The 14,506-nt window shown below is 39.5% G+C and overlaps 2 protein-coding genes across 2 annotated transcripts; one reads left to right on the plus strand and one right to left on the minus strand.

The window, feature by feature from the left end:
* Positions 1-5,001: 5,001 nt before the first annotated feature.
* Positions 5,002-8,645, minus strand: LOC110752885 (G-type lectin S-receptor-like serine/threonine-protein kinase RKS1). Its single transcript, XM_021953646.2, has 7 exons — positions 7,279-8,645; positions 7,008-7,145; positions 6,688-6,830; positions 6,366-6,576; positions 6,004-6,241; positions 5,732-5,882; positions 5,002-5,643 (listed from the first exon to the last, which is right to left on the minus strand). The coding sequence occupies exons 1-7, from the start codon at positions 8,513-8,515 to the stop codon at positions 5,335-5,337; spliced, it is 2,427 nt and encodes an 808-aa protein (XP_021809338.1). The 5' UTR covers positions 8,516-8,645; the 3' UTR covers positions 5,002-5,334.
* A 2,301-nt stretch (positions 8,646-10,946) lies between these two features.
* On the plus strand, positions 10,947-14,387 carry LOC110752884 (G-type lectin S-receptor-like serine/threonine-protein kinase At1g11410). The gene is made up of 7 exons (XM_021953645.2): positions 10,947-12,318; positions 12,479-12,616; positions 12,772-12,974; positions 13,146-13,356; positions 13,441-13,678; positions 13,788-13,935; positions 14,025-14,387. The coding sequence occupies exons 1-7, from the start codon at positions 11,028-11,030 to the stop codon at positions 14,319-14,321; spliced, it is 2,526 nt and encodes an 841-aa protein (XP_021809337.1). The 5' UTR covers positions 10,947-11,027; the 3' UTR covers positions 14,322-14,387.
* Positions 14,388-14,506: the final 119 nt, after the last annotated feature.

A 14,506-nucleotide genomic window follows, 5' to 3' on the forward strand; every position in this document is an offset into this window, starting at 1 on the left:
CCATCCTCCTACTCGTAAGCTCTTTGTCACTATGGATGCCACATTTCATGAAGATTTATCCTACTTTAAAGCTGCTATGCCCCCTTCTCTTCAGGGGGAGAGAAGGAATGAAGAGAAGGAAGAAAAGGAAGAAAATATCCAAGTCTGTGACAAAACGACCGGTCGCAACCCAGAAGCGACCGGTCGCTTTCCTGAAACGACCGGTCGCACTGACCACAGCGACCGGTCGCCTTGCTCCAGCGATGATGAAGATCGACTCTGTGACAAAACGACCGGTCGTAATCCCGAAACGACCGGTCGCACTGACCGCGACCGGTCGCCTTGCTCCAGCGATGATGAAGATCGACTCTGTGACAAAACGACCGGTCGTAATCCAGAAGCGACCGGTCGTCGTGACAAAACGACCGGTCGCACAGAATCCAGCGACCGGTCGCCAAGCACCAGTGAACTTCAAAATTTGGACAGCGATGAAGGTATTGGAAAATTGTCGTTCTTATTTGGTGAAGATCCCGGATGAGACAATTCAAATGGTTGCTGCGATCAACAACAAAATACAACCCCTTCTTCTCAACCATCGGACCAGTCGTCTCGTGATGAGGAAACACTTGAGGTAATTCCCGAAGCACCTAATGCTATACCATACACTCTCCCACCTAGGACCACTAGAGGAAAACCCAAGCCTCAATATTGTCCTGACCTTACTGCCAAATCTAAATATCCCATTAATAACCATGTTTCAACTCATAGATTGTCAAAGTCATATGCATCATTTGTCAATCAATTATCTACTGTATGTGTTCCAAATAAGTGGCAGGATGCTATAACAGATTCCAGATGGGCTGAAGCAATGGCGATTGAAATGGAAGCTCTGGAAAAGAATTCTACATGGGAAATAGTCCAGTTGCCACAAGGGAAGAAACCAGTTGGATGTCGGTGGATATACACCATTAAATACAAAGCTGATGGATCCATAGATCGATACAAAGCTCGATTAGTGGCCAAAGGGTATACACAAACATATGGAATTGACTACCAAGAGACATTTGCACCTGTTGCCAAGATCAATACCGTACGTGTTCTCATGTCATTGGCTGCAAACCTTGATTGGCCACTATTGCAGTATGATGTAAAGAATGCATTTCTTCACGGGGAATTGCAAGAAGAAGTGTATATGGAACCACCACCAGGGATCTCCATGGCACTTGGTCCCAACACCGTGTGCAAGCTGAGAAAATCATTATACGGGCTAAAGCAGTCACCACGAGCCTGGTTTGGAAAATTCACAGATTCTATGAAGCGCTTTGGGTACACTCAGAGCCACTCGGATCACACTTTATTCTTAAAGCGTCGTGGTGACAAACTTACGGCCCTTATCATCTATGTTGATGATATGGTGGTTACCGGTAATGACAATGAAGAAATGAAGAATCTGCAGAAGCTCCTTGCTAGTAAATTTGAGATGAAGGAATTAGGTGAGTTACAATATTTTCTTGGCATAGAAGTTGCTAGATCAACACATGGCATATTTCTATCCCAACGAAAATATGTGTTAGACTTGTTAACAGAAACTGGAATGCTTGATTGTAAGCCAGCTGACACACCTATTGAGCAGAACCACAAGTTAGGGATGTATCCAGACCAAGCACCCACTGACAAAGAAAGATATCAAAGATTGGTTGGGCGACTGATTTATCTATCACACACACGCCCCGACATAGCTTATGCTGTGAGTATGGTGAGTCAGTTTATGCATCAACCAAGTGAGGCACACATGAATGCAGTAACTCGGATCATGAGGTACTTGAAGGCTGCCCCTGCCAAAGGGTTGATATTCTCCAAACATACACATATGAACCCAGAAGGATACACAGATGCGGATTGGGCAGGATCCATCACAGATAGACGTTCTACTTCTGGATACTTTACATTTGTGGGGGGCAACTTAGTCACTTGGAGAAGTAAGAAGCAAAAAGTTGTGGCTAGATCAAGTGCTGAAGCAGAATTTAGGGGAATGGCTCAAGGAGTTTGTGAATTGCTCTGGTTACGGAAATTACTGAAGGATCTGGGAATTAAACCATTGAAAGCTACAAACTTGTACTGCGACAATAAATCAGCTATCGAGATAGCACATAACCCAGTACAACACGACCGTACCAAACATGTGGAAGTCGACCGACACTTCATCAAAGAGAAACTAGAAAGGGGTATAATCAAGTTTCCATTTGTAAACTCGGAAAACCAACTTGCTGACATCTTGACGAAGGCCGTATCAAGTAAAGTTTTCCATGACTCACTGGACAAGTTGGGCATGCGTGATATCTTTGCACCAACTTGAGGGGGAGTGTTAGTAAAGTCAAAGACAAAACATAGACATCCCTAAATGGCTTGTCTACCACCTTGTTACTTTTCCTTGTTTTCATATTCCTTGTTTTAGGGATGGAAACTCTCCATGTTTCCCTCCATGTCTTGTGCATTGTTTGTAACTAATAATCACCTTGTATACTTGTATATCTAACCCTTCACCAAGTAAGAAACTCAATTGGCAGATTTGAATTCTCTGCAAAACCTATCTTGTTCTTCTTATTATACATTCTCAACTCTCTCAATTACACTATATTTGGCAAACACTACCCAGCAGCATGAGACTTTCGGTTTGGTCACCGATTATATATAGGCGCCATTCTTGGCTCAACTCAAAGTCTTTGACGTTGACTATTGGCAGTTGGTCAGTTACCCATTTTTCCAACCATCTATATAAAATGATTATTGGCTTTCTTTTTATTTATAGTCATGAGGTGATCATTGTTTAAATTTGAAATTCACAGATAGATTAGATACTCTCTTTCGGGTTTTTTTATGGCACGATTTTAGTGAGGCGGCTGTACCCTCTGTTTTCTATTATTAGTTGATTGTTTTTTTCGAACTTCGTTTATTAGTTTATTATAATTTAGGGACCCTCTGCTTAATGAAGTTGTTTCTTGCTTGCATAAATTTAAAAAAAAAAAAAAAAAAAAATTTAAACCCAAAACACTTGGAACAAAGTAGACATGGCCCAAACCCAAATTAGCGGAGCCCTGTTTGAGGACCTTGTTCATTTTTGTGTTGGTGTTGGTGTTTCTCTGCCCAGATTCGTGTGTTCCTAAAGGTTGTTTGGGCCTCAGGCCTCCACTTCACCGAAAAATTGATTATTTTTTCCATAACATTTCATAATGTTTTTATATAATATTGCATTAGTCTTTAGAACTATATAAGATTATTTTTATTGTTGTAGGGGACTTTTTCCTCCGGCAGCTGTAAATGGGCTGGGCTGCCGTAAAAGGTAGACTGATGAAATTGTCCCCTTTGCCTGAGTTCGAGAATTAAGCCCCAAAATGCTTCGAAAGGGCAGCAGGGCCTTAGGAAGTATTTTGATTACCTTCACCAACCAAAACAACAGCAACTTACAGATAATTTCTTCATGCTTACAGATAAACTTTTGGGCTTGGCATGAGAGGCATGTGACATGGAAGCAAAGTCAACATGAGTTTAGCACTGAGGGGAAATTTAGGCTTTCTTAGGGGGAAAAAGAAAGTGTTAAGATGAGTAAGGAGAGGTTTGTAGGAGATTTGGCTAAGAAGAGAGAAATAAAGAACAGTGCTCTTCCGGCAGCTTGACAGATACTCTGTCTGCCAGAAAATGAAGATGGAGAAGAAGGGTGAATAGTGCACGCGATTGCTAGGTTTTTGCAGGTAAGAGAGAAAGCTTGCTCCTGAGTGTGGGTTGCCTTTGTTGGGTAGGAGAGGCCCCATTTTATAGCTGTGGGAAACTATCCTTTCCCAAGAAACCCTAATGGTTTCTTTCCAATTTGGCCAAGCTTTTCCTTCCTTTCTCCTCTCCTCCTTTGACTTTCCTATCTAAGTGAAATTGCCTCTATCTATTTGCACGAAATTAGGAATTTTGGGAGCTCAAGGCCCCCCCTTTCCCACGGCAGCTTCGGTGGGAGACTCCCACTTTCAGCTATTTTTCTTCTTCTTTCATTCCTACTTCCATGGCTAGATCTGATGAGGGAAAGGAAGTGGATATACATGCTGGTTCAAAGGGTGGTTCTGGCAGCTCGCAGGCTAATACCGCTTGGTTCCTTGAATGTTTCTTGCTTGGAACTTGCTCCTCCCATGTGATGGAACCTCCAGCAGCTTTGTTCAATAAGTCTTCAGACCTCCCCCTTCGTGGTTTTTGTTCTCCCAACCAGCTGGGGTAATTGTATGGGCCAAGATGGTTCATTAAGTAAGTGGGCTTTTTGGTTGAGTCAATAGGCTATTTTTTGATTAGGCTATTTTTATTAAACGTTTGGGCTTTTGGTAAGGTTCATAGGCTATTTTGACTGGGCTATTTCTTCCTCTTGTGCTCACCCACATGTTTGGGCCTAAGAAATGGGCTTGAGTCCCGAGGCTCCCAAGCGACTCGGGACTTCCATTTCTCGGCCCATCAATGGGCCTCATGTTGATTTATTACCATCCATACCACAACCCACTCAAGCAAGCCCCGGGTATTTGAGTGGCTTGGGCCCACTTAAGCTTGTAGTGCGATTGGGTGTGAAATAATAATTTCCCGCTCGGCATGGCATGTCGCTTGGCATGGCATGTCGTTTGGCATGCTTTTAATTATGACGCTTGATAGGATAATTGGCATGGATTTGTAGAGCTAAATGCATCTATATAATTTTAATCTCAATTTCTAGCATGACAGATTTTTATTTGGCATGGCATGCAGGGGTGTGGCTTGTGCATGGCAGACTTTCGTATACTCCAAATCGGGTCTTTTTTCAATAATATATCGTTTTGGGCTAGGAATTTATTCGGGTTCAACCATGGATTTTTTGGGCCTCAACAATTGTATGATAAGTGATACATGGTAAAGCTCCTATTAAAACCAACTAGTTCTTAGTCTAGTTGTATTTCACTTTCAAATGTTAGAAGATGCTCCGTTTCCAATTAATAAAAATAAAACGAAATAAAGTTCCTATTATAAATGTGAGTCATGTGACAAGTCACAAATCACAACCGTACATACAGAGCACACATGAAGCATGATTGTGGATGCTCTTAAAACCCTCAACACACAACCTCAACTTAGGCCCCCTCCCATGCCTAAAGTTCTTGGAACTCGGGCCTCCGGTTTACACAAACGAGAAAAATTGTTTAAATTATGACCAATATATACAAGTAGTGCCATTCCAAGAGTTTTTTGTTTTGTCAAAAGACCATTCCAAGAGTCTAGCAAAGCGGTAAATTGATAATAAGGAAGGAAGCCAAAAAGAATAGCACTTTGATAATTATGGCAGCAAGAGATGTATCTTTATCGAGATTCAAGTTTAGTTATTGTCAAGTCGTTAATAGACGAATCTGATCCTTTTGGAATTGATGGATCAGCAGCATCATTGCCGGAACTTTTTCTGAAGACAAATGCAGGCTGCTTAGGAGATGGAGGAGATGCTTCACCACTCAACATGAAGACAACAGTTGACATGCTTGGTCGATCCTTTGGATCTTCTTGCACACACAATAGACCAACTTGAATGCATCTCATGACTTCATCAGGCACGTATGACACTACTGATGAATCCACAATTTCTAAGGCTCTATCTTCTCTCCACAGCTGCCAAACCTGTAGTTGTTGACAGTAACATTTTGAAAAGGGATGAATAAGAATCAAGTGCAAAGAGTAGTTTGTTAGCAAAACTTGTGTTACTTACATGTCCTATCAAGTTTAGCGATTCATCCTGCTGATAAGAACCGCTGTTTTTCTTGCCGCTTACAATCTCTAACAATATGATCCCAAAACTAAAGACATCTGATTTCATTGAATATCTCCCGAACACTGCATACTCTGGTGACATATAGCCACTGCATTATGCATATGAACAAAATCAAACAGCATTACAGCCAAAGAACAGTAAAATGAATTTGAAAGTTCAGTATATGGTGGTTTATTCCAAGAATTTGTGAATGCAAATATGATTCTTACTATGTTCCAACAACTCTATTGGTCTTATCCTGCAGTTTGTCCCCATGGAATATTCTTGCCATGCCAAAATCTGAAACTTTTGGGTTCATCTCAGCATCTAGAAGAACATTGCTGGTTTTTAGATCCCTATGGATTATCCTAAGTCTTGAGTCCTGGTGAAGATACAGAATCCCACGAGCAACCCCATTGATAATTTCAAACCGCTTTTTCCAATCCAACAAGGATCTTTTCGTGTGATCTGCATCAAGATATTTGGCTTTCGAGTAAATAAATGTTAAATAGTTTAGTAGGAAGCTTCAAGAATATTCTTCGTCATTTTAGAAATGGCATGTACAAATGAATCTTTCCTCTAGTAGACATACCAAAAAGAATGGAGTCCAAGCTTTTGTTTGGCAAGTGTTCCAGGACTAACATCCTTTCTTCTCCCTTTATACAACAGCCTAAAAGTTTCACAAGATTTCTGTGTTGAAGTCTAGCTATCAGAGCAACTTCATTTTTGAATTCTTCAATTCCTTGTCCTGAAGTTTTGGACAATCTTTTTACAGCAATCTTCTGATCATTTGCTAACAGACCCTGAAGTTATGGTTCAACACCATTATAAAGCTTTGAGAAGAAGAGTATCTTCTACTGCTCAGAAGAAATCATTCAATTATGAAATGTTGGGACTTTCAAATGGGACCTTACCTTATAAACAGTGCCAAAACCACCTTGGCCAAGTTTATTGACAGGAGAGAAGTTGTCTGTGGCTACTATTATTGCGCTCAGATGGAAAAATTGCAGCTCTGGATGTCTCCTAGTTTCCTCAAGTTCATCCGCCTCAACAAAGTCTTTGCAATCACAAAAAGAAAATTAGCGTTCCTTTTCTCCTCAATGTTCCATTTGCGTTGACAAAATGACTAGAAAATGGAACTTTTAACAACCAATTCCATACTTCCATGAGCACATTGCTGTTTTATTTAGATGAAACAGTTAAACAATTCAACACAGATAAGTACTTCTCATACCTTTTATCGTCCTCTTTCTCTTCATCCACCAGTACACAAACACAATGATTAGTACGAATGTGAGAAGCACAGCCGCTATTGCAATAGCCAGCAAACCCCTCCTTTTGAGAAAACCTTTCGATTTTCTGGTATTATCAGCTACACATAAGAGTGGGACAAAGGATTAGAACCATGAAAAAGAGAACTCATATGGACACCAAAACCAGTCTAGTAAGTTTCACAGATTCTGAAAATTTATAACTGAAATTTTCCTCGGCAAGCCAAGTAGTACCTAATTCCATTTTGTCCACCCGAACATATAGATCTTGTCCTAGCTCTGAGCGGACTAAAATGTCCAGCAACTCACCGTACCATACCAAGCAATCATTGCGACCGTCCCATTCTATGTGTATATATGCCGTGCAGGAACAATTGCGTAAGCACACCTGCTCACACTCATTGGCACTGATACTTGCTAACAATCGTGCTGCTTCCGATGTGTCTGGCTCTTTCACCCGTGCCACCTTCACAAACCCTTCCCCATTCGCACACTTTGACACCCCCATTCGCTTACTCACACACCCATCTGACCCATCTCTCACATTCCAAGCATTTTGAGATTTTGGTTCATACCCTGGTAGGCACTCACACTCAAACCTATTAATATTGTCAGGGCTACATTTGCTGTTGGCACCACAGCGTCCATATGGGTCACACCGGTATTTTGGTGCAGCCCAGAGCTCCTCCCATTGATTAGTAGCCTCACTCCATATCAGTTGTTGATTTACCCCATAATCCGTCACCACCGATCTAATTACTGAGGTGTTATCAGACAAAAAGGAATAGTACATTTCTTCATTATCCCTCACAAAAATGGGCCATTGCCCTGGATCCATTCTCCAATATTTGGTCAAACCCTTACACAAAAAATATTCAGGTGTAGCAGTCTGATTGGAATAGAGCCTCAAGCTATAGTTCCCGGTTCCGGGGTCATTATGGGACTTCCAAGATGTTAAAACCCATTCCATCCCAGTTTTCCAATTCAACCCAACTTTCATTCCTGGAAGTAGAGTATCTGTAGGATAATCAAAACTCTGCCATATAAATCTTTCACTTTTACTAATACTATCCGGGAAAAGCACTAAATTTCCTGTATCTAAAAGCTGAGCTACACAAGTGCTTGTGGTTTCGACCAACACATTTGTTGACCAAATAGAAACGTTGTCAATATTGTGAGCATAAAGAACCAATTTTCCGTACCTGTTGATTGTGAGAACACCAGAGGTATCATTGATGGGGTTGTTTCTGTTTGCAACCCAAACCACTGCCTTTTCAGACTTATTTGCATACCAAATCCCAACATAGCGAGAGCTAGAGTTGCCAGGGCTAAAGAAGCCTAATTCAAAGTTGTTTTCTTTGGACACTATAAAGTCACCATCTTTCACAAGTTGGTTCAGTGCTATGGTGTCAATGGATGAGCAAAAGGGCAAGAGGAGGAGGAAGAACGCAAGCAAAGCTTTGAGAAACATTTTTGTTTTTCTGGGAATTTGGGATTTTGCATGGACGATGAATATGGTGGTGTTTCATTGATGTTACTTTTTTGTATTGAAATGGCTGCTACTTGTTTGAAGTCCTATCGCGGACAACCCTGCAGCATGCGATGTTGGATTTGGTCAGCTGCACAACAAGTTACAGGACAATAACATTCACACACGTTTCTACATCTATATCCGATTATTCGTAGTTGACTTTTGGTATTGGTCAGTTACCGATTTATTGACTTTCTATTTATTGATAGTCATGAGGTGATCATTGCTTAAATTGAAATTCACTGATAGATACTCATTCTTTCGGGTTTTTTTTTGTATGGCAAGATTTTAGTGTGGCGGCTATTGGTAGGTACTCTCTATTTTCTATTATTAGTTGATTGATTTTTTGTCAAAATTTTTTAATTAATTTATTATAATTTTGGGACTACTTGTTGTGGTTGCTTATAATGAAGTTGTTCTTGCTTGCATAAAATATAAAAAATTTAAATTTAAAAAAAAAAAAATTGAAACCCCATACACTTGGAATGTTTCCGCAAAGTAGACATGGGCCAAATTTAGGAATGTGTTGCCCGATACTTGACCTAACCCAAACCCAAATTGGCGGTGCCCTGTTCATGTTGGTGTTGGTGTTGGTGTGGGTGAGGTTCGTGTGTGCCTAAAGGTTGCTTGGGCCTCTGGCCTCCACTTCACCAAACAATTGACTCTTTTTTCATTAAATTTCCTAATGTTTTTATACAATATTGCATTAGTCTTTAGAACTATAAGATTATTTTTATAAAAAAATTAATTAGCATCTAGATACATGGATTTTTATTGTAAAGCTCCTATTACAACCAACTAGTTTTTAATCCAGTAAATGTACTTCACTTTTAAATGTTAGAAGATGCTCCAAATTCAAATGTTCCGTTCCAATTAATGAAAATAAAACGGAAAAAAGTTCCTATTGTAGATTTGAGTCATGTGACAAGTCACAAGTCACAACCATACATGCAGAGCAGAGCACACATGAAGTATATTAATGCCCTATTTTATTATTAGACGTATACATCAAAAGGCACATCAACTCACTCTAAACCTTGACTTTCCCAGAAACTGGAATCCATTTGGAAGAAGCTTCTTTTAGTTAACAGCTACCCACAGACAACACAACACAACACATGAAGACGCGTTTGCTTGCTTTTGTCAACGTTCGCTTGTCTCCAGACACCTGCTCTGGGAGTTGAATATCCTTTGAATTAGCCACCATTTAAGCAAATGAATGAGCCCTGGCTGCTGCTATCTTCTTGTAAATATTCATATCTAAAGAATTTCTGGGTTTTCTCCCTCCTAAAGCACTTTTTTTTAAATAAATAAATAAATAAAAGATTATTTTGTTTTATTTAAATAATTCTATGACTCCATCAAGCTTAATCTGATGATATATAAAATTTAATTAATTCCAATGATATAGTCATCTGCTCCACATAGTTCATTTTTGGAACCTGGAAGTGTGAAAGGGAGAACCCTAAACCCACCCCTGACTTTGCTTCTAGACTTTGTTGTCCTCATCATATTTTATATTTAATAAGACGCACGCCCACCATGACTAAGATAATATATTATATAAATAATTATATATATTTTAGCAATGGTCTACTTAATGGGCGAGTGGTTGAAACATCTAATTGCTTTTTGGAAAATTCCAAAGTGGATTTGAGGCATTAGCCCTCATGCATGTGAGTGATGGGGCCATGCCGTTGGTGTATCAATTTCCTCAAAATTTTGGCTTTCTTGAAATGGTCAATCCTCGTGTTCTTATGGTTGTGACCAAGTCCAAATTTCGTAATGTCTACCATTTCTATAAATGCAGTCATTTTCCTGTCCTTTTCTTTTCTTAATGTGACATCTATGTCCTTTGAATAGAAAATTTGTTAGCAGAATATTGCTCTTTCGCCTCAATTACGGAACTTAAGTTACATATAAGAGCATTTACAATGGTTGTTCAATAGTTCAATGCAATAGTTTAATAAATTGAACTATTTTGACATCTATTGAATTGAATTGCAGTTTTACTTGTAATGATACAGTTTAATAGCTTTAGTTTATTGGCATGTGGGTCTCATGGTTAGCTTATTGCAATTCTATAGAGGGTTCTCACTCCATTGCAAGTGAGATTTTACTATTTTAATTCAATTTCATGTAATAATATAGCATTGATCCCGACCATTGCAAATGTTCTAATATTATAAGTTAAAACATATGTTTGTGACTTGGATACGCTATATCCCACTAACTTATCCCACTAACTGTTCAAAGTCCAAAGGGCGTTGCTTTCTAAATGGATTGTGTATCAAAGTTTTCTTCCATGAAGTCCTTTGTGGTGGGCCAAATTTATCTTCTTAAATAAAGTATGAAAATGAAACAAAATAATAATAACAAGATAACTTGCTCAACATTACATTAGCTAGCAATCAGTGCTTTGTCAACCTTGTTCTGCAATTGTTCTGCAATAATGCAATTTGTAAAAGGTCTTCTAAATGCCTTAGTGCTTCAGCTCCTTCTTCTGCAGCTCTGCTCTTCTTTGGACACCATCAGTTTTGATCAATCTATCAGAGATGGTGATTTCTTGGTGTCTAAGAATGAGACCTTTGTGCTTGGTTTCTTCACACCTGGCACATCTAGCAACCGCTATGTTGGAATTTGGTACAAGTTCTCAGAGGACAAGGTTTTCTGGGTAGCTAACAGAGACAACCCTCTCAATGATACCTCTGGAGTTCTCTCAATCAACACTAATGGAAATCTCATACTAGCTCATGGTAATAGCAGTCAAGGCCTTCCTCTGTGGTCAACAAATGTTTCTGTCTCATCATCTGGTAACAACAATATTGTAGCACAGCTCCTGGATTCAGGAAATTTTGTTTTGGTTCAACAAGACAACCAGAATGTTTTATGGCAAAGCTCTGATCATCCTACAAATGCTCTTCTCTCAAGTATGAAACTTGGGTTGGACAAAAAAAGCGGTATCAACCGGTTCCTCACATCTTGGAACTCGAACAATGATCCCGGAACTGGGAATTGTTCATTACGAATGGACACAAATGGCTCACCACAGTTGATCTTGTACAAGAATCAGGCTAAGTGGTGGAGGTCAGGTCAATGGAATGGGATTCAATGGGGTGGCATACCAGCTGAGAGCGGCAACAATGTGTTTACGATCAAATTTGTGAACAACCAAGATGAAATTGCTGTTCAGTGGTCTGTTCTTGACCCTTCAATTTACTCAGTGATAACAATAGATGGGACAGGATCACTCAACCAGCTATCATGGCAGGGGCAGCAGCACCAGTGGGTTACACTTTGGTCAGCACCATTGGATGCTTGTGACAGCTATGGCAAGTGTGGTCAATTTGGTGATTGCAATCCTTACACTAACAGTGGGTTCAACTGCACATGCTACCCTGGCTATGAACCCAACTCTCCACAAGATTGGGATTTGAGAGATGGGACGGGTGGGTGCAAGAGGCCTCAGGGGTCACCATCCATGTGTAGGAATGGTGAAGGGTTTGTGAAGATGGAAAATGTTAAGGTTCCAGATACTTCCACAATAAAATTGAACAGGAGTTTGAGTTTGGAAGCATGTGGGGAAGAGTGCTTGAGAAACTGCTCTTGCTTGGCTTATGCCAGTGCAGATGTGAGGAATGGAGGGAGTGGATGCATGGCATGGTTTGGAGATTTAATGGATACTAAGCAGTTCACAGAAGGGGGGCAAGATTTGTACATTCGTGCTGATGCGCTTGTGTTAGGTACTTGAGTTTTCAACTTAAGTGTTAGGGGGGCAAGCTTTTCATTTTTGCTCTCAGAATTTTCATGGAAATTGGAATTTTAGTTTCTGGTTATAGTTAAATCTAATATATCACTCATGGCATTAATGAAAAGATTTTTCTTTTTGTTCTTTTTTTTCAGCTCAGTATACAAAGAAGTCAGGAGGAGGGTTCTCTGCCAAAGATAGGAGACTGGCTATTATATTAGGAGTGTCTATTGCTGTTACATCATTGCTTATCGTCGCTGCTTTATGTTGGTTTAGGAAAAGGAGCAGGAAAGGTATGCAAAAACTTCCCATTTATTCATCTTGTAAATTCATAAGGATCTTAGATATGTAGAATTCTGTTTGGTTGCTAATAAAGTAACAAAAAGCAAATTTTGGATAGTTAAAATTTGAAATCGTTATTCCTGAAATCGTAATGGAATTGAAACAGGGAGAGGAGGACAACCCGAATTGCTGAATGATGCCATTGTTGGTTCAAGAAGCCATGAAGATCTACTGAAGAAAAATGAGGTTGATGAACACAGAGGAAAAACGGATTTACCTTTCTTTGATCTAAGCACCATAGTTGCAGCCACAGACTACTTCTCTTCTGCTAACTTGCTTGGACATGGTGGCTTTGGCATGGTGTATAAGGTACTTTCTTTAGAACATTTTGAGTATCTCAGTACCTTATGACTCGTAAAAAATGTGAAATATGCATGTGTTATCAGTTTACTCTGCTTCAAATGTACCAACACATTAATGTAAACATTACATTGATCTGAAGTTGTGATTATAATTTTTGAATTTGTTTTATTATTTTAGGGATGTCTAGCTGATGGACAGGAAATAGCTGTCAAAAGATTATCAAGAAATTCAGGACAAGGCGTCGAAGAATTCAAGAATGAAGTAATGCTTATAGCAAAACTCCAGCATAGAAATCTTGTGAGGCTTTTGGGTTGCTGCATAGATAAAGAAGAGAGGATGCTAATCTACGAGTACATGCCAAACCGCAGCTTGGACTTGTGCATTTTTGGTATGTCATCTCTAAACCCTGCTAACTCTGAATTTATGCAATCCTAAACTTGTATCTCATACAAGCTTTTATGTACTGGTTTAGATAAAAGCAGAAGGTCATTGTTGGATTGGAGAAAGCGGTTTCAAATTATCATCGGGATTGCTCGGGGCGTCCTATATCTTCATCAAGATTCAAGACTAAAAATTATCCATAGGGATTTGAAAGCAAGCAATGTTTTACTAGATGCCTCAATGAACCCAAAAATATCAGATTTCGGCATGGCAAGAATGTTCGGCGATGACCAGATCGAAGCAAACACAAACAGAGTTGTTGGCACATAGTAAAACTCTCACTCTCTGCTCTCAATCCCAAACATGCACAACCGATTTACAAAATGAAACTCAGATAGTATCCCTATCTTTTTAGGTACTAATATTGTGTCATTGCAGTGGTTACATGTCACCTGAGTATGCTATGGATGGGCTATATTCCACAAAATCTGATGTCTTTAGCTTTGGAGTCTTAGCACTAGAGATCATTAGTGGCAGGAAGAACAATTTCCATTTTGAAAATTCCTCTCTGAATTTGGTTGGACAAGTAAGTAAACAAATATCTTTTTTTTTTTAAAGATGATGAATTTACTTCTTGAATAGTTAACCTAAAGATTACGCTCAAAATGTTTTCAGATCTGGGACTTGTGGATTGAAGGAAAAGCCTTGGACACAGTTGATCCGTCGTTGAGTCAGTCATATTCTACTCATGAAGTTATGAGATGCATTCAAATTGGGCTCTTGTGTGTGCAAGAATATGCAACAGATAGGCCAACCATGTTAGATGTTGTATTTATGCTGGGGAATGAAACTAGTCTTCCACATCCTAAAAAGGCGGCTTTTAGTTTCAAAAATAGTGGCCAGGATTCTTCAACATCCAGAGGAGCTTCTTCTGTAAATGATGTAACAGTCACAGTTATTGAAGCTCGTTAAATTTGTAGACTTTTCTATTACTTTTGAACTCTTTCTATTCAAATCGGGAATTCTTTGTACATCAAAGATATGAGGGGGGCTCATTGTATTTCCATAAAACACTACACTCCAAATTGTCCATGCATCACCAAGGATTTATTAGAACCAACCATGCTCTCACCATGAAATGTTTTCCTGAAATGGCA

Source organism: Prunus avium, chromosome 4 (genome assembly GCF_965620075.1).
Source record: "Prunus avium chromosome 4, drPruAviu1.hap1.1, whole genome shotgun sequence".
Taxonomy (NCBI): domain Eukaryota; kingdom Viridiplantae; phylum Streptophyta; class Magnoliopsida; order Rosales; family Rosaceae; genus Prunus; species Prunus avium.